General features: G+C 48.8%; 1 protein-coding gene across 3 annotated transcripts in view; it reads left to right on the top strand.

Annotated features, from left to right (window-relative positions):
• LOC134969405 (nuclear receptor coactivator 5-like) overlaps positions 1-23,387 on the top strand; it is a 147,652-nt gene extending 124,265 nt beyond the window's left edge. For all 3 annotated transcript variants that reach the window (XM_063945345.1, XM_063945344.1, XM_063945346.1), the window contains one exon: positions 23,024-23,387. In XM_063945345.1, the coding sequence (XP_063801415.1) occupies positions 23,024-23,085 (62 nt within the window). In that variant the 3' untranslated portion in view covers positions 23,086-23,387. The remainder of the gene's footprint in view (positions 1-23,023) is intronic.
• The last annotated feature ends 273 nt before the right edge of the window (positions 23,388-23,660 follow it).

The following is a 23,660-nucleotide window of genomic DNA, read 5'->3' as shown; positions in this document are numbered from 1 at the left end:
GGCCCCCTTACAGAGCCAGAAAAACGAAGAGGTCCGGTGAAATCGGCGGCAGAAGACGTTCCTGTCTTCAACTAAGGTAGCGCACAGCACTGCAGCTGTGCGCCATTGCTCTCAGCACACTTCACACTCCGGTCACTGAGGGTGCAGGGCGCTGGGGGGGAGCGCCCTGAGACGCAATAAAAACAGAAATACCTTAGGATGGCAAAAGAAATACATCACATATAGCTCCTGGGCTATATGGATGTATTTAACCCCTGCCAGTTTTCCAGAAAAAAGCGGGAGATAAGGCCGTCGTGAAGGGGCGGAGCCTATCTCCTCAGCACACAAGCGCCATTTTCCCTCACAGTTCCGCTGGAAGGACGGCTCCCTGACTCTCCCCTGCAGTCCCTACAGAATCAGGGTAAAAACGAGAGAGGGGGGGCACTATTGGCAGCTAAATTATAAACAGCAGCTATAAAAGGGAGTAACACTTATATAAGGTTATCCCTATTGATATATATATATAGCGCTCTGGTGTGTGCTGGCAAACTCTCCCTCTGTCTCCCCAAAGGGCTAGTGGGGTCCTGTCCTCTATCAGAGCATTCCCTGTGTGTGTGCTGGGTGTCGGTACGATTGTGTCGACATGTATGAGGACGAAAATGATGTGGAAGCAGAGCAATTGCCTGTATTAGTGATGTCACCCCCTAGGGAGTCGACACCTGACTGGATGGTTGTATTTAAAGAACTACGTGACAATGTCAGCACTTTACAAAAAACTGTTGACGACATGAGACAGCCGACAAATCAATTAGTGCCTGTCCAGGCGTCTCAGACACCGTCAGGGGCGATAAAACGCCCGTTACCTCAGTGGGTCGACACAGACCCAGACACGGATACGGAGTCCAGTGTCGACGGTGAGGAGACAAACGTAATGTCCAGTAGGGCCACACGTTACATGATCACGGCAATGAAGGAGGCATTGAACATTTCTGACGCTACAAGTACCACAAAGAAGGGTATTATGTGGGGAGTGAAAAAACTACCAGTAGCTTTTTCTGAGTCAGATGAATTAAATGAGGTGTGTGATAAAGCGTGGGTTTCCCCCGATAAAAAGGTGCTAATTTCTAATAAATTATTGGCACTATACCCTTTCCCGCCAGAGGTTAGGGCGCGTTGGGAAACACCCCCTAGAGTAGATAAAGCGCTCACACGTTTATCTAAACAAGTAGCGTTACCGTCTCCTGATACGGCCGCCCTCAAAGAACCAGCGGATAGAAGGCTGGAAAATATCCTGAAGGGTATATACACACATACTGGTGTTATACTGCGACCAGCAATCGCATCAGCCTGGATGTGCAGTGCTGGAGTTGCGTGGTCGGATTCCCTGACTGAAAATATTGATACCCTGGATAGGGACAGTATATTACTAACTATAGAGCATTTGAAGGATGCATTACTATATATGCGTGATGCACAGAGGGATATTTGCACCCTGGCATCAAGAGTGAGTGCTATGTCCATTTCTGCCAGAAGAGCGTTATGGACGCGACAGTGGTCAGGGGATGCGGATTCCAAACGACATATGGAAGTATTGCCGTTTAAAGGGGAGGAGTTATTTGGGGCCGGTCTATCGGACCTGGTGGCCACGGCAACGGCCGGAAAGTCCACCTTTTTACCCCAGGTCACCTCTCAGCAGAAAAAGACACCGTCTTTTCAAACTCAGTCCTTTCGTCCCCATAAGTACAGGCGGGCAAAAGGCCACTCATTTCTGCCCCGGGGCAGAGGAAGAGGAAAAAGACTGCACCAGGCAGCCTCTTCACAGGAGCAGAAGCCCTCCTCTGCTTCTGCCAAGTCTTCAGCATGACGCTGGGGCTTTACAAGCGGACTCGGACACGGTGGGGGCCCGTCTCAAAAATTTCAACGCGCAGTGGGCTCACTCGCAAGTGGACCCCTGGATTCTGCAGGTAGTTTCACAGGGGTACAAACTGGAATTCGAGACGTCTCCCCCTCGCCGGTTCCTGAAGTCTGCTCTACCAAAGTCTCCCTCCGACAGGGAGGCAGTTTTGGAAGCCATTCACAAGCTGTATTCCCAGCAGGTGATAATCAAGGTACCTCTCCTACAACAGGGAAAGGGGTATTATTCCACGCTGTTTGTGGTACCGAAGCCGGACGGCTCGGTGAGACCAATTTTAAATCTAAAATCCTTGAACACTTACATAAAGAGGTTCAAATTCAAGATGGAGTCACTCAGAGCAGTGATAGCAAACCTGGAAGAAGGGGACTATATGGTGTCTCTGGACATCAAAGATGCTTATCTCCACGTCCCAATCTACCCTTCTCACCAAGGGTACCTCAGGTTTGTAGTACAAAACTGTCATTATCAGTTTCAGACGCTGCCGTTCGGATTGTCCACGGCACCTCGGGTCTTTACCAAGGTAATGGCCGAAATGATGATTCTTCTTCGAAGAAAAGGCGTTTTAATTATCCCTTACTTGGACGATCTCCTGATAAGGGCAAGGTCCAGGGAACAGTTAGAAGTCGGAGTAGCACTATCTCAGTTAGTGTTACGTCAGCACGGGTGGATTCTAAATATTCCAAAATCGCAGCTGATTCCAACGACACGTCTCCTGTTCCTAGGAATGATTCTGGACACAGTCCAGAAAAAGGTGTTTCTCCCAAAGGAGAAGGCCAGGGAGTTATCCGAGCTAGTCAGGAATCTCCTAAAACCAGGACAGGTGTCAGTGCATCAGTGCACGAGGGTCCTGGGAAAAATGGTGGCTTCTTACGAAGCGATTCCATTCGGAAGATTCCATGCTAGAACGTTTCAGTGGGATCTTCTGGACAAATGGTCCGGATCGCATCTTCAGATGCATCAGCGGATAACCCTGTCGCCAAAGACAAGAGTGTCTCTTCTGTGGTGGCTGCAGAGTGCTCATCTACTAGAGGGCCGCAGTTTCGGCATTCAGGATTGGATCCTGGTGACCACAGATGCCAGCCTGAGAGGCTGGGGAGCAGTCACACAGGGACAAAATTTCCAGGGCTTGTGGTCAAGCATGGAAACATCTCTTCATATAAACATTCTGGAACTAAGGGCCATTTACAATGCCCTAACTCAAGCAAAACCCCTGCTTCAGGGTCAGGCGGTATTGATCCAATCGGACAACATCACGTCAGTCGCCCACGTAAACAGACAGGGCGGCACGAGAAGCAGGAGGGCGATGGCAGAAGCTGCAAGGATTCTTCGCTGGGCGGAGAATCATGTGATAGCACTGTCAGCAGTGTTCATTCCGGGAGTGGACAACTGGGAAGCGGACTTCCTCAGCAGGCACGACCTTCACCCGGGGGAGTGGGGACTTCATCCAGAAGTCTTCCAAGAGATGGTAAACCGTTGGGAAAAACCAAAGGTGGACATGATGGCGTCCCGTCTCAACAAAAAACTAGACAGATATTGCGCCAGGTCAAGGGACCCTCAGGCAATAGCGGTGGACGCTCTGGTAACACCATGGGTGTACCAGTCAGTGTATGTGTTCCCTCCTCTGCCTCTCATACCAAAAGTACTGAGAATCATAAAAAGGAGAGGAGTAAGAACTATACTCGTGGTTCCGGATTGGCCAAGAAGGACTTGGTACCCGGAACTTCAAGAGATGCTCACGGAGGACCCGTGGCCTCTACCTCTAAGAAAGGACCTGCTCCAGCAGGGACCTTGTCTGTTCCAAGACTTACCGCGGCTGCGTTTGACGGCATGGCGGTTGAATGCCGGATCCTGAAGGAAAAAGGCATTCCAGAAGAAGTCATCCCTACCCTGATAAAGGCCAGGAAGGATGTAACCGCGAAACATTATCACCGCATTTGGCGAAAATATGTTGCGTGGTGTGAGGCCAAAGAGGCCCCTACAGAGGAATTTCAACTGGGTCGCTTCCTACATTTCCTGCAAACAGGACTGTCTATGGGCCTAAAATTAGGGTCCATTAAGGTTCAAATTTCGGCCCTGTCGATTTTCTTCCAAAAAGAACTGGCTTCTGTGCCTGAAGTCCAGACGTTTGTCAAAGGGGTACTGCATATACAGCCTCCTTTTGTGCCCCCGGTGGCACCTTGGGATCTCAATGTGGTTTTGGGGTTCCTAAAATCACATTGGTTTGAACCACTCACCACTGTGGAATTAAAATATCTCACATGGAAGGTGGTAATGCTGTTAGCCCTGGCTTCAGCCAGGCGTGTCTCAGAATTGGCGGCTTTATCTTATAAAAGCCCTTACCTGATTTTTCACACGGATAGGGCAGAATTGAGGACTCGTCCTCAATTTCTCACAAAGGTGGTTTCAGCGTTTCACGTGAACCAGCCTATTGTGGTGCCTGCGGCTACTAGGGACTTGGAGGACTCCAAGTTACTGGACGTAGTCAGGGCCCTGAAAATATATATTTCCAGGACGGCTGGAGTCAGGAAATCTGACTCGCTGTTTATCCTGTATGCACCCAACAAGCTGGGTGCTCCTGCTTCTAAGCAGACGATTGCTCGTTGGATTTGTAGTACAATTCAGCTTGCACATTCTGTGGCAGGCCTGCCACAGCCAAAATCTGTAAAAGCCCATTCCACAAGGAAGGTGGGCTCATCTTGGGCGGCTGCCCGAGGGGTCTCGGCTTTACAACTTTGCCGAGCAGCTACTTGGTCAGGGGCAAACACGTTTGCTAAATTCTACAAATTTGATACCCGGGCTGAGGAGGACCTGGAGTTCTCTCATTCGGTGCTGCAGAGTCATCCGCACTCTCCCGCCCGTTTGGGAGCTTTGGTATAATCCCCATGGTCCTTACGGAGTCCCAGCATCCACTTAGGACGTTAGAGAAAATAAGAATTTACTTACCGATAATTCTATTTCTCATAGTCCGTAGTGGATGCTGGGCGCCCATCCCAAGTGCGGATTGTCTGCAATACTTGTATATAGTTATTGTTACAAAATTCGTGTTATTATTGTTGTGAGCCATCTTTTCAGAGGCTCCTTCGTTTATCATACTGTTAACTGGGTTCAGATCACAGGTTGTACGGTGTGATTGGTGTGGCTGGTATGAGTCTTACCCGGGATTCAATATCCTTCCTTATTATGTACGCTCGTCCGGGCACAGTATCCTAACTGAGGCTTGGAGGAGGGTCATAGGGGGAGGAGCCAGTGCACACCAGCTAGTTCAAGCTTTTACTTTTGTGCCCAGTCTCCTGCGGAGCCGCTATTCCCCATGGTCCTTACGGAGTCCCAGCATCCACTACGGACTATGAGAAATAGAATTATCGGTAAGTAAATTCTTATTTTACACCGCCAGCTTCTAACACGGGTTATTGCACATGAGCGTGCATAACCCGTGTTGCTGTACGGTGTAAAAGGGCCCAGTTGAAATAATTTGGGTCGACCCAGTATTCCAACTTGGGTAGCTTGCAGGGCTGATGCTCGCCATGCTGTGTAAGTGGGAAGCCGGGTCGATGTGACCAGTTTCCCATTCACTCTGTGGGTGGGCGCCGCGTGGAGATCATGTAACACAGGGGTGGGCAATTATTTCAGCTGCGGGGCTACTTAAAACTTTCCAGTGAATATTCGAGGGCCACACAGAAAATGCTGTGGCTCCGGCAGGGCACTTAACGCGGATTATACTTCGGGTACCTGAGGCACTCGAAGCATAATCCCCGATAAGTGCCGGCATTTGGGGAAGGGGGGGGGGGGGGGCTCCTGCATTGGAGCTAATAGAATAGCCCCAGGGATACAGTTATGATCACGGGTAATTGGATACCCCCATATACGTTTCCATAAATTACTGATAACATTATGGTGCGGATTCAGAAGTAACACTCATTTATTAAAACACATTATACTTTCGTCAGAAATAGTCAGTGCCGGAAGGCACAGAAACGCATATAGCCAGACACGCATTCCCTACTGCCACCGACATTGAATAGTCAGGTGTCAAAACCTGACCTCAAGGCACCACTTGCAAACAATCACATTTAATACTAATAATAATAACAATAACAATAATAAAAACTTCTGCAGTTATCATCTTTCCTCCCATCTACCCCCTTTCTGGACAAAATAATCAGCCCCCCCCCCCCCCCCCCCCCCCTTCCCCTCCCTGGACAAAATTATCAGCTCCCCCATCCCCAGACAAAGTTACCAGTCTCCCTCCCTGGACAGAATTGCCAGCTTCTCCCCCCCCGGCACCTCTTTACTGGACACCCTTGCCAGACAGGTCCCACTGTCACCCGCCATCCAAACATGTACAGTACCTTACTTAGGTGCTCTTCCCTGAACACAGAAAGTGCTGTGCCTGTTCTGCTGCATGTATTCAGACTGTCCGGGACGCCACCCGCATCCACGCTGAGGCTCTACCTTTGGCTCCACCCCCAACAGCGCCCGATGTTACAGGTAATCTGGCCAGCTTTACCCGACATGACCAAGCTACCTCAGCGGCGCCTACGGCTGGGAGGTAATGCAGCGCAATGACAAGCAGCTCATCCAGTCAGGCCGTTTGTCATTGCACACTGATCATGGGAGGCAGCGGGCCAGGCAGGATTATTTCGCGGGCCGTATTTTGCCCACCCCTAAGGTAACATGTACAGTGAATCCGGAAAGTATTTTATGTTACAGCCATATTCTAAAATGGAATAAATTCACTTTTTATCTCAAAATTCTACACACAATACCCCATAATGACAACGTGAAGAAAGTTTTTCTGAGATTTTTGCTAATTTATTAAAATCAAAAAATCACAAGTACATAAGTATTCACAGCCTATGCCATGAAGCTCAAAATTGAGCTCGGGTGCATCCTATTGCCAGTGATCATCCTTGAGACGTTCCTACAGCTTAATTGCAGTCCACCTGTAGTAAATTCAGTTGATTGTACATGATTTGGAAAGGCACACACCTGTCTATATAAGGTTCCACACTTGACAGTGCATGTCTGAGCACAAACCAAGCATGAAGTCAAAGGAATTGTCTGTAGACCTCCGAGACAGGATTGTCTCGAGGCACAAATCTGGGGAACGGTACAGAAAAATATCTGCTACATTTAAGGTCCCAATGAGCTCAGTGGCCTCTATCATCAGTATATGGAAGAAGTTCGGAACCACCAGGACTCTTCCTAAAGTTGGCCGGACGTCTAAACTGAGTGATCGAGGGAGAAGGGTCTTAATCAGGAAGTTGACCAAGACCCTGATAGTCGCTCTGTCAGAGCTACAGCTTTCCTCTGTACAGAGAAGAGAACCTTCCAGAAGGACAACCATCTCTGCAGTAATACACCAATCAGGCCTGCATGGTAGAATGGCCAGACGGAAGCCACTCTTTAGTAAAACGCACATGGCAGCCCGCCTGGAGTTTGCCAAAATGCACCTGGACGACTCTCAGACCATGAGAAACAAAATTCTCTGGTCTGATGAGACAAAGATTGAACTTTTTAGCGTGAATGCCAGGCGTCATGTTTGGAGGAAACCAGGCACCAATCATCAGTAGGCCAATATCATCCGTACAGTGAAGCATGGTGGTGGCAGCATCATGCTGTAGGGATGTTTTTCAGCAGCAGGAACTGGGAGACTAGTCAAGATAGATGGAAAGGTGAATGCAGCAATGTGCTGGGACGTCCTGGTTGAAAAAGAGCGCTCTTGACCTCAGACTGGGGCGACGGTTCATTTTTCAGCAGGACAACGACTCTAAACACACAGCCAAGATATCAAAGGAGTGGCTTCAGGACAACTCTATGAATGTCCTTGAGTGGCCCAGACTTGAATCCGATTGAACATCTCTGGAGAGATCTGAAAATGGCTGTGCTCCGAAGCTTCCCATCCAACCTGATGGAGCTTGAGAAGTGCTGCAAAGAGGAATGGGCGAAACTGCCCTAAGATAGGTGTGCCAAGCTTGTGGCATCATATTCAAAAAGACTTGAGGCTGTAATTGCTGCCAAAGGTGCATCAACAAAGTATTGAGCAAAGGCTGTGAATACTTATGTACATGTGATTTCTTAGATTTTTATTTTTAATAAATTTGCAAAAATGTAAAAAAAAAAAAAACTTCATGTTTTCATTATGGGGTATTTATTGTGTGTATAATTTTGAGGGAGAAAATGAATTTATTCCATTTTGGAATAAGGCTGTAACATAACAAAACGTGGAAAAAGTGAAGCGCTGTGAATACTTTCCGGATGCACTGTATGTGGCTGTCTGGCAGATTTTTAAATTTTCTTATCTCAGCTGAAACCCCCAGATTGATTATAGAAGTTACTGTAATATAGGCTTATTTTCCCCAAGAGGTAGAAAAGATGATAGTACTGATATGCAAAATACTGTATAGTATTCACAGAGACGTGCGGTGAGCTAAATGGCTCAGGAGGCACTGGCTAACCCCAGAGCCAGATTTACATGCAATATATGAGCCAAAGGGTAAATCTGGGCATTATACACAGGTGCAGCATTATAAACTCCTTGAAATCTGGTGAGTTTTGATGAGATGTGGAAAGGATACACAGGTGAGGCACTGCCTCACCTGCCATAGACTTTTTACTCCAGAGTTTGGGCTATAAAAATTATTAGAATAATGCAAAGAAGATATTTTATTTTTCATATATTTTATTCAGTCAAAACGCTGGTTTAAACGTAAGTATGACAGGAAAGGCTCTGCCTCACCCCACCGCACGTCAACTATGTAGTATGTTTGCAAATCACTGTGTTAGTTGTTTTTCGTTTGCAAATAATGTGTAGATTTCTCTAACGTCCTAAGTGGATGCTGGGACTCCGTAAGGACCATGGGGATTAGCGGCTCCGCAGGAGACTGGGCACAACTAAAGAAAGCTTTAGGACTACCTGGTGTGCACTGGCTCCTCCCACTAAGACCCTCCTCCAGACCTCAGTTAGATTTCTGTGCCCGGCTGAGCTGGATGCACACTAGGGGCTCTCCTGAGCACCTAGAAAGAAAGTATATTTAGGTTTTTTATTTTCAGTGAGATCTGCTGGCAACAGACTCACTGCAGCGAGGGACTAAGGGGAGAAGAAGCGAACCTACCTAACAGGTGGTAGTTTGGGCTTCTTAGGCTACTGGACACCATTAGCTCCAGAGGGATCGACCGCAGGACCCGACCTTGGTGTTCGTTCCCGGAGCCGCGCCGCCGTCCCCCTTACAGAGCCAGAAGCACGAAGAAGGTCCGGAAAATCTGCGGCAGAAGACTTCGGTCTTCACCAAGGTAGCGCACAGCACTGCAGCTGTGCGCCATTGCTCCTCATGTACACCTCACACTTCGGTTACTGATGGGTGCAGGGCGCTGCGGGGGGGTGCCCTGAGGGCAATAAATAACACCTTGGCTGGCAAAATATACATCATATATAGTCCCAGAGGCTATATAGATGTAAAATTACCCCTGCCAGTATCACAGAAAAAGCGGGAGAAAGTCCGCCGAAAAGGGGGCGGGGCTTCTCCCTCAGCACACTGGCGCCATTTTCTCTTCACAGTGCAGCTGGAAGACAGCTCCCCAGGCTCTCCCCTGTAGTTTTCAGGCTCAAAGGGTTAAAAAGAGAGGGGGGGCACTAAATTTAGGCGCAATATATGTATACAAGCAGCTATTTGGGGAAAAATCACTCAGTTATAGTGTTAATCCCTGCATTATATAGCGCTCTGGTGTGTGCTGGCATACTCTCTCTCTCGGTCTCCCCAAAGGACTTTGTGGGGTCCTGTCCTCAGTCAGAGCATTCCCTGTGTGTGTGCGGTGTGTCGGTACGGCTGTGTCGACATGTTGGATGAGGAAGGTTACGTGGAGGCGGAGCAGAGGCCGATAAATGGGATGTCGCCCCGACACCAGAGTGGATGGATAGGTGGAAGGTATTAACCGACAGTGTCAACTCCTTACATAAAAGGCTGGATGACGTAACAGCTGTGGGACAGCCGGCTTCTCAGCCCGCGTCTACCCAGGCGTCTCAAAGGCCATCAGGGGCTCAAAACAACGCCCGTTACCTCAGATGGCAGACACAGATGTCGACACGGAGTCTGACTCCAGTGTCGACGAGGTTGAGACATATACACAATCCACTAGGAACATCCGTTACATGATCTCGGCAATGAAAAATGTGTTAAGCATTTTCTGACATAAACCCAAGTACCACATAAAAGGGGTTTTATTTTTGGGGAGAAAAAACAGCCACTGTTTTGTTCCCCCATCAGATGAATGAATGAAGTGTGTAAAGAAGCGTGGTTTCCCCCGATAAGAAACTGGTTATTTCTAAAAAGTTACTGATGGCGTACCCTTTCCCGCCAGAGGATAGGTCACGTTGGGAGATATCCCTTAGGGTGGATAAGGCGCTCACACGTTTGTCAAAAGGTGGCACTGCCGTCTTAGGATACGGCCACCTTGAAGGAACCTGCTGATAAAAAGCAGGAGGCGATCCTGAAGTCTGTATTTACACACTCAGGTTATATACTGAAACCTGCAATTGCCTCAGCATAAATAGTGCTGCTGCAGCGTGGTCTGGCTAATATATAAGACAGGGATAATAATATTTGCTAACATTGAGCATATTTAAGACGTTGTCTTATATATAAAGGATGCACAGAGGGATATTTGCCGGCTGGCATCCAGAATTAATGCAATGTCCATTCTGCCAGGAGGGTAGTAGAAACCCGGCAGTGGACAGGTGATGCTGCATTTAAAAGGCACATGGAGATTCTGCCTTATAAGGGTGAGGAATTGTTTGGGGATGGTCTCTGGGACCTCGTATCCACAGCAACAGCTGGGAAGAAATTTTTTTACCTCAGGTTTCCTCACTAAAGCCTAAAGAAAGCACCGTATTTTCAGGTACAGTCCTTTCGGCTTCAGAAAAGCAAGCGGGTCAAAGGCGCTTCCTTTCTGCACAGAGACAAGGGAAGAAGGAAAAAGCTGCACCAGTCAGCCAGTTCCAGGATCAAATATCTTCCCTCGCTTCCTCTGAGTCCACCGCATGACGCTGGGGCTCCACAGGTGGAGACAGGTGCGGTGGGGGCGCGTCTCGGGAACTGCAGGGATCAGTGGGCTTGCCCACAGGTGGATCCCTAGGTTCTGCAAGTAGTATCACAGGGATACAGGCTGGAGTTCGAGACGACTCCCCCTCGCCGTTGCCTCACATCAGCCTTGCCTGCTGCCCTCGGAGAAAGGTAGTACTGGCGGCAATTCACAAGCTGTACTTCCAGCGGGGTGAAATCAAGGTACCCCTCTTTCAACAAGGCAGGGGTTACTATTCCAAAATGTTGTGGTACCGAAACCAGACGGTTCGGTGAGACCCATTCTAAAATTGAAATCCTTGAACACTTATATACGAAGGTTCAAGTTCAAAATGGAATCGCTCAGGGCGATTATTGCAAGCCTGGAAAATTTCAGGGTATCACTGGACATCAAGGATACTTACCTGCATGTCCCTATTTACCCTCGTCACCAGGTGTACCTCAAAATTGTGGTACAGGATTGTCATTACCAATTCCAGACGTTGCCGTTGGTCTGTCCCCGGCACCGAGGGTATTTACCAAGGTAATGGCCGAAGTACTTATCCCGTACTTGGACGATCTCCTTATAAAGGCGAGGTGCAGGGAGCAGTTGTTCGTCGGAGTAGCACTATCTCGGGAAGTGCTACAACAGCACGGCTGGATTCTGAATATTCCAAAGTCACAGCTGGTTCCTACGACGCGTCTACTGTCCCTGGGTATGGTTCTGGACACAGAACAGGATAAAAAGGGTTTCTCCCGGAGGAGAAGTCCAAGGAGTTGGCGTCTCTAGACGGAGACCTCCTAATACAAATACAGGTATCGGTGCATCTATGCACGCGAGCCTTGGGAAAGATGGTAGCTTCTTACGAAGAAATTCCATTCGCCAAGTCCCATGCAAGGATCTTCCAGTGGGATCTGTTGGACAAGTGGTCCGGGTCGCATTCTCAGATGCATCGGCGGATAACCCTGTCTCCAAGGGCCAGGGTGTCGCTGTGGTGGTGACTGCACATCTTCTAGGGGGCCGCAGATTCGGCATACAGGACTGGGTCCTGGTGACCACGGATGCCAGCCTTCAAGGCTGGGGGGCAGTCACACAGGGAAGAAACTTCCAAGGCGTAGGGAAAAGTCAGGAGACTTCCCTACACATAAATGTTCTGGAACTTTGGGCCATTTACAATGCCCTAAGTCAGGCTAGACCCCTGCTTCAACACCGGCCGGTGCTGATCCACTCAGACAACATCACGGCGGTCGCTCATGTAAACCGACAGGGCGGCACAAGAAGCAGGATGGCGATGGCAGAAGCCACAAGGATTCTCCGATGGGCGGAGAATCACGTGTTAGCACTGTCAGCAGTGTTCATTCCCGGAGTGGACAACTGAGAACTTTCTCAGCAGACACGACCTCCACCCGAGAGAGTGGGAACTTCATCCAGAAGTCTTCCAAATGATTGTACACCGTGGGGAAAGGCCACAAGTGGACAGGATGGCGTCCCGCCTCAACAAAAAGCTACAAAGATATTGCACCAGGTCAAGGGACCCTCGGGCGATAGCTGTAGACGCTCTGGTAACACCGTGGGTGTACCAGTCGGTGTATGTGTTCCCTTCTCTGCCTCTCATACCCAGGGTAATGAGAATAATAAGAAGGAGAGGAGTAAGAACTATACTCATTGTTCCGGGTGGCCAAGAAGAGCTTGGTACCCAGAACTCCAAGAAATGATCTGAGGACCCATGGCCTCTGCCGCTCAGACAGGACCTGCTGCAGCAGGGGGCCTGTCTGTTCCAAGACGTACCGCGGCTGCGTTTGACGGCATGGCGGTTGAACGCCGGATCCTGAAGGAAAAGGGCATTCCGGAGGAAGTTATCCCTACGCTATTTAAAGCTAGGAAAGAAGTGAACGCAAACCATTATCACCGCATATGGCGGAAATATGTTGCGTGCTGTGAGGCCAGTAAGGCCCCAAAGGAGGAATTTCAGCTAGGTCGTTTTCTGCACTTCCTACAAGTCAGAGGTGACTATAGGCCTAAAATTGGGTTCCATTAAGGTCCAGATTTCGGCTCTATCGATTTTCTTTCAAAATAGAACTGGCTTCACTGCCTGAAGTTCAGACTTTTGTTAAGGGAGTGCTGCATAGTCAACCCCCGTTTGTGCCTCCAGTGGCACCGTGGGATCTCAACGTAGTGTTTGATTTCCTGAAGTCGCATTGAGTTGAGCCACTTAAATCCGTGGAGCTACAATACCTCACGTGGAAAGTGGTCATGCTGTGGGCCGTGGCGTCGGCCAGGCGTGTATCAGAATTGGCGGCTTTGTCATACAAATGCCCTTATCTGTATTCTATATGGATAAGGCGGAATTGAGGACTCGTTCCCAATTCCTTCCTAAGGTGGTATCAGTTTTTCATGTGAACCAACCTATTGTGGTGCCTGCGGCTACTTGGGACTTGGAGGATTCCAAGTTTTCTGGACGTAGTCAGGGCCCTGAAAAGTATATGTTTCCAGGACGGCTGGAGTCAGGAAAACTGACTCGCTATTTATCCTGTGTGCACCCAACAAGCTGGGTGCTCCTGCTTCTAAGCAGACTATTGCTCGCTGGATCTGTAGCACGATTCAACTTGCACATTCTGCGGCTGGAAGGCCGCACCCTAAATCTGTGAAAGCCCATTCCACGAGGAAAGTGGGCTCTTCTTGGGCGGCTGCCCGAGGGGTCTCGGCTTTACAAATTTGCCGAGCTGTTACTTGGTCGGGTTAAAACACTCTTGCAAGAGTCTACAAGTTTGATACCCTAGCTGCGGAGGACCTAGAGTTTGCTCATTCGGTGCTGCAGAGTCATCCGCACTCTCCCGCCCGTTTGGGAGCTTTGGTATAATCCCCATGGTCCTTACGGAGTCCCAGCATCCACTTAGGACGTTAGAGAAAATAAGATTTTACTCACCGTTAAATCTATTTCTCGTAGTCCGTAGTGGATGCTGGGCGCCCATCCCAAGTGCGGATTGTCTGCAATACTTGTATATAGTTATTGCCTAACTAAAGGGTTATTGTTGAGCCATCTGTTGAGAGGCTCAGTTGTTATCATACTGTTAACTGGGTATAGTATCACGAGTTATACGGTGTGATTGGTGTGGCTGGTATGAGTCTTACCCGGGATTCAAAATCCTTCCTTATTGTGTCAGCTCTTCCGGGCACAGTATCCTAACTGAGGTCTGGAGGAGGGTCTTAGTGGGAGGAGCCAGTGCACACCAGGTAGTCCTAAAGCTTTCTTTAGTTGTGCCCAGTCTCCTGCGGAGCCGCTAATCCCCATGGTCCTTACGGAGTCCCAGCATCCACTACGGACTACGAGAAATAGATTTACCGGTGAGTAAAATCTTATTTTCTATTTTAGAGATCTAATTTCAGTAAAGGAGGAAACAGGCAACATAGTGGACAGATTTACTTGCATACAAGAAAGTATATATTTGCCTATAAGTGAAACCCATTCCATGACCTAGGTGTGTAGCGAGTATCTCTGTCCCTTATGTTCCATTACTCATGTAATTTAGGAACTACAGATTGCTTCTCTGAGCACAAACCAACTTCCCATTTTTATCTTCCCCCAGCCACTAATGGTACAGCAGGTCGTATATGCGGTACCGTGTGCAGGGTGTCAGACTGATTAGGCAGATTACTTACCCTGCTGTAAATTGTTACTTGTTATGAATTAGTTTTCGGGGGTATGTGTGATGTATACATTTGTGTCTAAGCCACAAACTACAATTCAACTGAATAACTTATTTCATATCTAGAGATGGGTCAGACATATATAGTACTTGCTCGCCACACTGTTTCTCAGGGACAGTTTAGAGGAACACACACACACACACACACACACACACACACACACATCCTGCCTATTGCCCCTTTTTCTTCTCTGCCCTCCGTCGTGTCCCCAGTGTTCCTCCTAACCCTAAAGCTGGGTACACACTAAGCGATGTGTAAGACTGGTGACGTCACATGACCATGGCGGGCACCCACGTATCAGGCATACACACTGAACAATATGCCCGATTTCCAGGTTATTTCCAGACGAATCAGAACGACATATCGGGCAGATATAGTCTCAATGTGTATGCGGCTTCAGTCTATATGTTATCTATAGGCGTAAAGATTGCACTAAATCATAACAACCAATCGCACTAAATCATAACAGGAGATCGACTGTCACATAACCTCCCCCTACATCCCACCCCCTCACAATCCCGACGGTCGGCTTGCCAACCAACAGGGACTTTCAGGATCCTGGCATCGGTGTGCTGACCGCCGGTCACGCATACCACACCCATCATAACCACTCGGAGAACACTAGCCAATTGATTACTTGCTGTGATTTTGCCCCTCAATGAACTGTGTGTCTACCTTTCTCATCCTTTTCCCCTCTTTGTCGCTCTTCTCTATGCTTCTGCTCCGTGACTGCAAGCCTAGCGTCATCTAGAAACTCTTACTCTGAGAAACTCCCAAGGACTATTACATATACGTGTTTGTGAATGTTCAAGTAGATGTTTGTAGCTCTTTTTTATGAGGCAGCCTGTATTCCAGGCTTAGTAGGCTTGTTAGTTTAACAGTCCTAAACGAAGCTCCACAGAAAGAGAAAAAAAAAAAGATGTAATGAAAGGGTGCGATGTGCATAGTCTAGCTGAATGAACACTAGCAATACAGGGGTGACTATTTCGGTAAATTAGTGTTTTGTGTGAAGTGATCTTTTTATATTTTTATTATGGTACACGTTCTAGCTGGCACTACTCAGCACTGCCCTGAATACCAATAGCAGTAGCTACTAAATTATTAATACTGTTAAGGTCGGATCCAGAGCCTTGTGCTGCACTTTCCATAACCCCAGTGATCTAATTTAGTTTTTGGTAAAAGAAAATGGGGATCTTTTTTTTTTTTTTTTTTAAACATTTTATTTACACCAAGAAAGACTGAGAAATCCACAATACAGGATACAGAATCAGTAGCATAATAAAATACGGATAACAGTCTTCATGGCGTTGGTTTTTCAAATAATTTGAGCATATTTAAACAGGTAAACAAAATTTCTCCCCAGACGGGGAGCATATACGTGGAGAAAACAGGAACTTCAGGGAGTAATAAGAAGAAAAAGGGGGGGGGGGGGGGACAGAGCGAGAAGGAGAGAAAAGGGACAACAGGACCGTGCTATGCCACATTAGAAGCAAAACATCTGGTATATCCATGGAGAGTGTATACACTAAAACACCGTATGAGCATACCTTCGGGTTACATAACGGTGCATATCCAAGAGAAGTCTGGAGGGGCGGAACGGCGCCCGGAGGGAGGGCCCGGGTGCAGCCTGGTCGGAGGCCTGTCAGGCGGGGTCAAAGGAGTGGCCTGGGTCTCATAGTGGAGTAGACATCGCGATTAACCAGGGGCCCCAAACGAGCTCAAATTTGTGGGGACAGTCATGCAGGTAATAGGTGATTTTCTCCATATTAGCTACGAACCAGATATAGTTATTCAGGGCTGGTATAGTGGGAGGGGCAGTGGTTTTCCAATTTTTAGCTATTAAAGCTTTAGCCGCTACTAATATATGAGAAAATAATTTATTCAAGAGGGGGTCAAGGTCTGGGTGTGGGCGGGCCAGTAGAAACATCCATGGGTCCAATGTGAGCCTAAGTCCAGATAAGGAATTCAGTATGTCGAGTACTTTTTTCCAGTAGTTAACAATACGAGGACAGGTCCACCAAATGTGAAGGAGGGTACCACGTTGACCGCATCCCCGCCAGCAGACCGGGGTGGCAGAGGGGAACATCCGAGATAGTTTGTCTGGGGTATAATACCACCGGTAATACAGTTTATAGGATGTCTCCTTGAGTCGGGTGGAGATAGCTTTTAGCGATGCCCTCCCGCACCTCTTCCCAACAGGCTTCGTCTGGAGGGGGACCCAGGTCCCTTTCCCACTCCCTCTCATGGCGGGTCTGCGGTCCAGAGGAGATCCCAACCAACATGGTATATATTTGCGAAATTAGACCTCTGCTTATGGGTTTTGCAAGACATAGAGACTCAAAGGGAGTAAGGTCTCGTTGAGCGTCGACCTGAGGCAGGGAGAGGAGGAAATGGCGAAGCTGAAAATATTCAAAGAAAGGAGGGGATAGTGAGGGAAATTTGGATTTAATATCGTCTATTGACATCCAATGGCCTTGTAAGGATAGGTCGTGGACCACAAGGATCCGGGCATTAAACCAGGATGTGAACTTACGGGGAGGGACCCCCGCGGGGAAATCCGGGTTGTCCCATAGGGGTGTAAGAGGGGAGTGTGAGGAGGACAGATTATATTTCGCAAAAGATTTGTGCCAGATAGATAGGTGAAATTTAAGGGAGGGAGAGGTGTTTCTGAGTGCCAGCAGGTGTGATTTGCCCAGGCCCCACAGCGAAGCCAGTGAACGAATTCCCATAGAGAGCGCAGTAAGATCAACCCAGGCGATACAGCCGCGGGGTACAAATGAGGCCACCATTTGGCTTAGATGGCTAGCCAGATAATAAAATTTGACATCAGGAAATCCTCGACCCCCCTCGGAGCGGGGGAGCCGGAGCACGGTGAAGGCAATCCGTGGGGGTTTGTCGTTCCATACAAACTTCACAAATGAGGCCTGGGCATCTCTGAGAACCTTCTCCGGCACCCTCACAGGTAGAGTTTGGAAGAGGTACAGAAGTTGTGGCATAACTGTCATTTTGAGGGCAATAATCCTACCCAGCCAGGATATAATATGTGTCCTCCATCTTGCCAAATCAGATTTGATCTTGGTCAGTGTCCGCGGAAAATTTTCAGTGTAGAGGGAGTTATAATGAGAAGTAATATAAACACCTAGGTACTTAATCTTATTGGTCTGCCAACGAAGGTCATAGGAGGACTGCAGGGATCGTTTGAGGTCTCCAGGTACATGGAGTAACATGGCTTCAGATTTAGTAAAATTTATTTTATAGCCTGACAGGGATCCATATTCCTCTATAATCTGATATAGGGCGGGAAGGGAAGACTGCGGCTGAGTGAGAGATAGTAGTACATCGTCGGCGAAGAGCGAAATCTTAGACTCTTGTGAGCCAACCTGCACTCCCCGAACACTACCAGTCTTTCTTATCATAGCCGCCAATGGTTCAATGACCATGGCAAACACCAGGGGGGAGAGAGGGCACCCCTGCCTAGTCCCATTAGCTAACGGGAAGGAGGGGGACAGTATTCCGTTGGTGAGAACCTTTGCTATTGGAGAGGAGTAGAGGGCAGAGACCCCAGTCAGAAATTCCGCCGATAGCCCGAACGCCTGTAGAGTCTGAAATAAGAATGGCCATGAGATACGGTCGAATGCTTTCTCAGCGTCGAGAGAGAGGATAATAGATGGGGTTTGCCTGCCATTCAACAATTGGATAATGTCAATCGCTTTTCTAGTGTTGTCCCTGGCCTGGCGTCCTGGGATAAACCCCACCTGGTCATAATGTATCAGATCAGGAAGCACACTATTGAGGCGAGTAGCCAAGATCTTTGCATATATTTTAATGTCTAGGTTCAATAAGGATATCGGGCGATAGTTAGCGCAATTTCGTGGGTCTCTGCCCTCTTTATGGATAACTATAATTCTAGCCTCCAACATAGTACTTGGGAATGGAGTGCCATGTAGTACTGCGTTGAACAATACCCTAAGATGGGGGACCAACAAGGGGGCAAATTTTTTATAGTAAGAGGCCGAGAAGCCATCGGGGCCCGGGGCTTTAGAAGATTTAAGATTTCTCAGAACGGCCGTTATTTCTTCCTCTGTAATATCTCTATTCAGCTCCACCGAGTCGATATCAGATAGTTGAGGGAGATCGGCTCGGCGTAGGAATTCTGAGATTAACGCGTCAGGGGGGCCGGGATGTGGGGTAGTGGAGTTTAAATTATATAGCTTAGTGTAATAATCCCGGAACACCCTGTTTATACCCCCTGGGTCATACGTGACTTCACCAGAGTCGGTATGCACCGCTAGGATATTATTTCGGGAACGTTGTGCTCTAAGACGGGAAGCCAGAATTCTATCGGCTTTGTCGCCTCTCTCGTAGAAGGTCTGGCTAAGCCTCTGAAGAGTCCTTGCCGTACGTTCCGACAGAGAGAGTGACATTGCATTCCTAGCTTCTAATAGGGGCTCTAGATTAGACGGGGTAGGAGAGAGTTTATGTTGGCGCTCAAGGGCTTGAAGTTTAGTAGAGAGGGAAAGGAAGCTAAGCTCCCGGGATTTTTTAATTCTAGCTGCCTGGTTAATCAAATGGCCACGTAGAACAGCTTTATGCGCCTCCCACAGAGTGGTTGGGGAAGTCTCCGGGAGATCATTGAGAAGAAAGTAGTCAGCAAGGCAATTTTTAATCTGACAGGTAACTTCCTGGTTGTGTAGTATGGAGTCGTTTAGACGCCAGGAAACGGGGGGAGGGCGTGGGGCGATGGATTGGATGTCAACAGTGATTGGGCAGTGGTCAGACCAAATCATAGGAAGAATACAGGCAGACTTCAGTTTAGAGGATAGATCCCGGCTAAGTAGGATCATGTCAATTCTAGAGTAGGACTTGTGTACAGTGGAAAAGAAGGTGTAGTCTCTGGTCAGTGGTTCAGATAGCCTGAAAGAGTCAAATAGCAAGTGAAGTTTCAGTAGATCTAGCAGAGCAAGAGATGCCAAGGTCGGGCGGGGGCGATTAGGAGACCGAGAAAGAGGAGGGGAGGACCTATCCAGGGAGGCATCCAGCATCTCATTAAAATCTCCTGCGACTATGACCTCTCCTCTACCAAGTCTAGTCAAATGTGCACTCAGCCTCCCGAAGAATGTAGCTTGATTTTGATTTGGGGCATAGATATTAACAAGGGTACATAGGCTGTCGTTTAATTTCCCAACAAGGATAAGCCATCTACCCAATTTATCTGTATGACTGTCCAACAATTCAAACGTAAGGTGGGCAGCTATCAGAGTAGAGACCCCCCCTCTTCTTGCGTGTAGCATCACATGCATGAAATGTAAGGGGGTAAGCTTTGGATTTTAAATCAGGGTGAAGGGATTTCTTAAAGTGGGTTTCCTGTAGGAAAACCAAGTCACCCTTGGCCTGTTTAAGGGAGAGAAATAGCTTGGTGCGTTTGTTAGGGCTATTCAAACCTTTAACGTTGTGCGAATAAACTTTAAGAGCCATGGCCGACCAGGTTTCGAAACGCTTCATCACCTCCCTCCGGACACCGCAACCCTATAAGAAACCAGAACAAAAACATTGTAATTGTATACGATGCACGGCAAACAGCTTTACACGGACGGACAAAAAAAGGATATGAACATAGAAACAGAGACAGAAACAGGGGGAACAAAACATGGAGAAGACGGGGAAGAGGGGAAGGTTGGAGACCAGAAGAGACTACATCTGGCCAAACGTGCCGGTCAGGGGAAAACCAAAGGGGGTCACAAAGTGACAACGACCGGACTAGGGTATAAGACCCAGTCATGGGGACGCGGCCTGGTCGGGCCAGGTGCATCAGGGGTGACGGGCACTCATCATAGTGCCCCGAGTCCGGGAACTAATATTTAAGGGGTATATGAGTAAGCAACTGTTCCTAATCCCCACTATCCCCTAGGGTATCTAGTAATGTAACAGTGGCTAACCAAGGCTAAAGCGCCTACTTGGTTGTGCCATGTGCACGGGGAATCGGGACGGTGGTGGAACTAATGCAGAGAGAGATTACATCTCAACATAATAGGTACACATAGAGGTAACATAATATGTAAATGAAACAATATTTAAACGGGTAGGGCATCAAGCGTTAGGGCCAGCAGAGACGGATTTTCGTGCCGAGGGCACTCGTGACCAGTCACGGTTCAGGGAGCGTCTCGGAGTGTCAGTCGCCTCCACAGAGGGAGCATCATTCATCTGCTGCGGAGACTCAGGCAAGGTTGGAGGCGGGGAAATGCCTAGGTTGCGTAAGAGATCTTTAGCTTCGGCAAGGTCCCTAGCCGAGTGGAGGCGGTTATGATGCCATACAAGGATGCGGAAGGGGAAGCCCCATCTGTAGCGAATGCCACTGTCACGAAGAGCCAAGGTTATGGGTCGAAATTCTTTCCTTTTGAGTAGGGTGCTAGGAGCAATGTCTTGGAATATTTGAAGGGAATGTCCCAGGAAATCCAGCTTGGAAAGTTTTCTAGCCTCCCTAAGCAAGTCCTCCTTAGCCGAGTAATAGTGGCAACGTAGGATAACATCTCTGGGTTGGACTTGATCCTGAGAGCGAGGGCGGAGAGCCCTGTGGGCCCTATCCAACAGAAACCGATCTGGCGGAGTTGAAGGCGACAGGTGCACAAATAGTTTCTTGAGGTAGTCGTGCAGGGATGTCATATCAACGTCCTCGGGGACCCCCCGGATGCGGAGATTATTCCGGCGTGCCCGATTATCCTGATCCTCCTGCCGTTCTAGGAGTAGGTGCATTTCCCGCTTTAGGCTCTGAACATCATCGTCAACACCCTGTTGGAACGCGTCCACTTCATCCATTTTAGACTCCAAGTGATCTGTTCTGTCTCCAAGATCTGTAACGTCCGCTTTAAGAGAGGCAATGGCCGAGTGTACCTCCGCCTGTACCGCCTGTACAGATTTCCTCGTCTCCTTAATTTCGCGGAAAAGCAAATGGAGATCCTTTCGGGTCAATGGAGAATGGTCGGAGTCCTCCGAGTCTGAGACGTCAGGTTGTGAGGGAGTCCCCTGCCCTGGAGATTTAATATCTGAGTAGGCAAATTTTTTCAGGCTCTGAGTAGCAGCTGTACCATGTTGCTTTTTGTTACCTCTAGTCATGGTGGACATGTGTGCGTATGGGGCGATGAAAAAGAATCACTGCATCAATGTGCTAGAAAAGTCCCGGTAGCAGGGATGGGACAGCGTAGTTATTATGACATAGGCGGTCCCAAGACTCAGGGCAGGTTCCAAAGAATCACATTATGAGGGAATCAGGGTCTTTCATGTAGTCAAACATTAAAGCTACCAGCAGATGGAGCTCCAGCCCCAAATATCATAGGTGAGACAAGGCAGAGAACGGTGCCAGCGGAGGCCTTCGTAGGTTTTAAAGGGCGGGTCCAAGGGATCCCTCCTGGGCTTATTTGCTGCAGCTCCGTGTGGACAGGTCCCCCACAATGATAGAGTGGAGCGGTGCAGGTAGACAGCGTCTGGGCGGAATGCGGTGCTAGTGTAGGCACATATACAAGCTACCTCCCCACACTACCATAGCAAAGCAAGGTGGGGGGCAATAGGCAGGGTCCAGCAGGTGGGGTCCCCCAGCCACGGTCCAGCCGACGACCAGGGTTCCCCCCCTCTACCTCTAGCTGTTGAGGGTCACAGAAATGATCCGAGCTCCGGATCCAATATGGCCGCCGGCAGCCAGAAGGGCTGAGGTGATCTAAATGTACCTGTCCAGCGGAGGACTCTGCGGGTTTTGTGAATGTGGGAGACAGGCGGCTACAGTGTAGTTTCCAGCGTCATTCACCCGGCGGGCGGGCCAGCCGCCGGCCGCCAGCGAGCTACGGCGGTCGCCCCGGCAACCACAGGTTCCCGTCCGACGGAGGCAGGCCGCCGCGCGTACCAGGTCCCCCGCTTCGCCGGACGGGCACGGAGCGCCTCCCGGCGCACGCAGCGGATGCAGGCGGGTCTTCTATAGGGAGAGCTGGTCCCGATGAGGTGAGGAAAGCTCCGTCGGGCCCGTCAGCTCGCGTCCACTGCGGTCGGGCTCACCAAGCAAATCTAGCCCCCGGCTTCTCCAAGTCGTGCAGGCCCCAACCCGCAAGGAGGCAGGAGGCCTCCTCCGGCTCCGGGACCTGTCGTACCGGGTGCAGGGGGAACTAGGGTGATAGGCAGAGGCCAGTTAGGTCGGGGTTAGGGCTAGCAAGAGTGCCAGGAGGGATAATTTCCACTGAGGCAGCTGGAGCTAGATACAGGCACGTCCGTCCAGTTTGCCCGCCAGGCCACGCCCCCGGGGATCTTATTTCTGTTGTGTAGGAACACATGCCATACTGTTACGATAACATGTTGTTGTTTTCTTGTGTCCTCTCCTGACAGCTCTTTCTTCAAACACTACTTCACACCTCTGGATGGCTAAACCGAAACCTCTGCTTCAATAAGGATGGAAGAGCCACTCCTGCCAGTGTCTATTGTGTACCCGATCGTACTTGTATTTCAGTATTAGAGCAGTGCCGCAGATTCGTGATTATTTGTAAAGTCCCCGACATTCCTACAGGATCATTTTTTTATGGTATAACACATACGGTTCCTCCCTATCTTGTTTCAGTTTGGGAACCAGCAGATTAACTTTCAGTGCAACGCTGGACCATCTGGCAGCAAGGATTAAAAATCTTAGTTTGGTTTGTTTATATATTTTTTGTCATCTTTTTTGCGGGAGAAAATAAAAATTTTGTTTTACATAGTTTGTTGTGGAATCTCTTCTTCTAGACAATGAACAGAATGGAGCATGTATTGTCTTAAAACAAATTCTGGGAAAGCAAGGAAAGTTGGTGAACAAGAATTTGTAATTAAAGGGGGCACCCTTTTACCTTCGCTCCCTACAATGAGGCATGGAGAATAGGGATAAGCCCAACCCACTGTCTACTCAAACCTTCCCAGATCCTCCCCGAAATACTCACTTTGCTCCTTTCCTTGCAAGCTCCGCCCCTTTCAAGGAACAGGGCAGTTGGGAGGT

This window comes from Pseudophryne corroboree, chromosome 11 (genome assembly GCF_028390025.1).
Source record: "Pseudophryne corroboree isolate aPseCor3 chromosome 11, aPseCor3.hap2, whole genome shotgun sequence".
Taxonomy (NCBI): domain Eukaryota; kingdom Metazoa; phylum Chordata; class Amphibia; order Anura; family Myobatrachidae; genus Pseudophryne; species Pseudophryne corroboree.
This window is presented reverse-complemented; position numbering and strand designations above follow the sequence as displayed.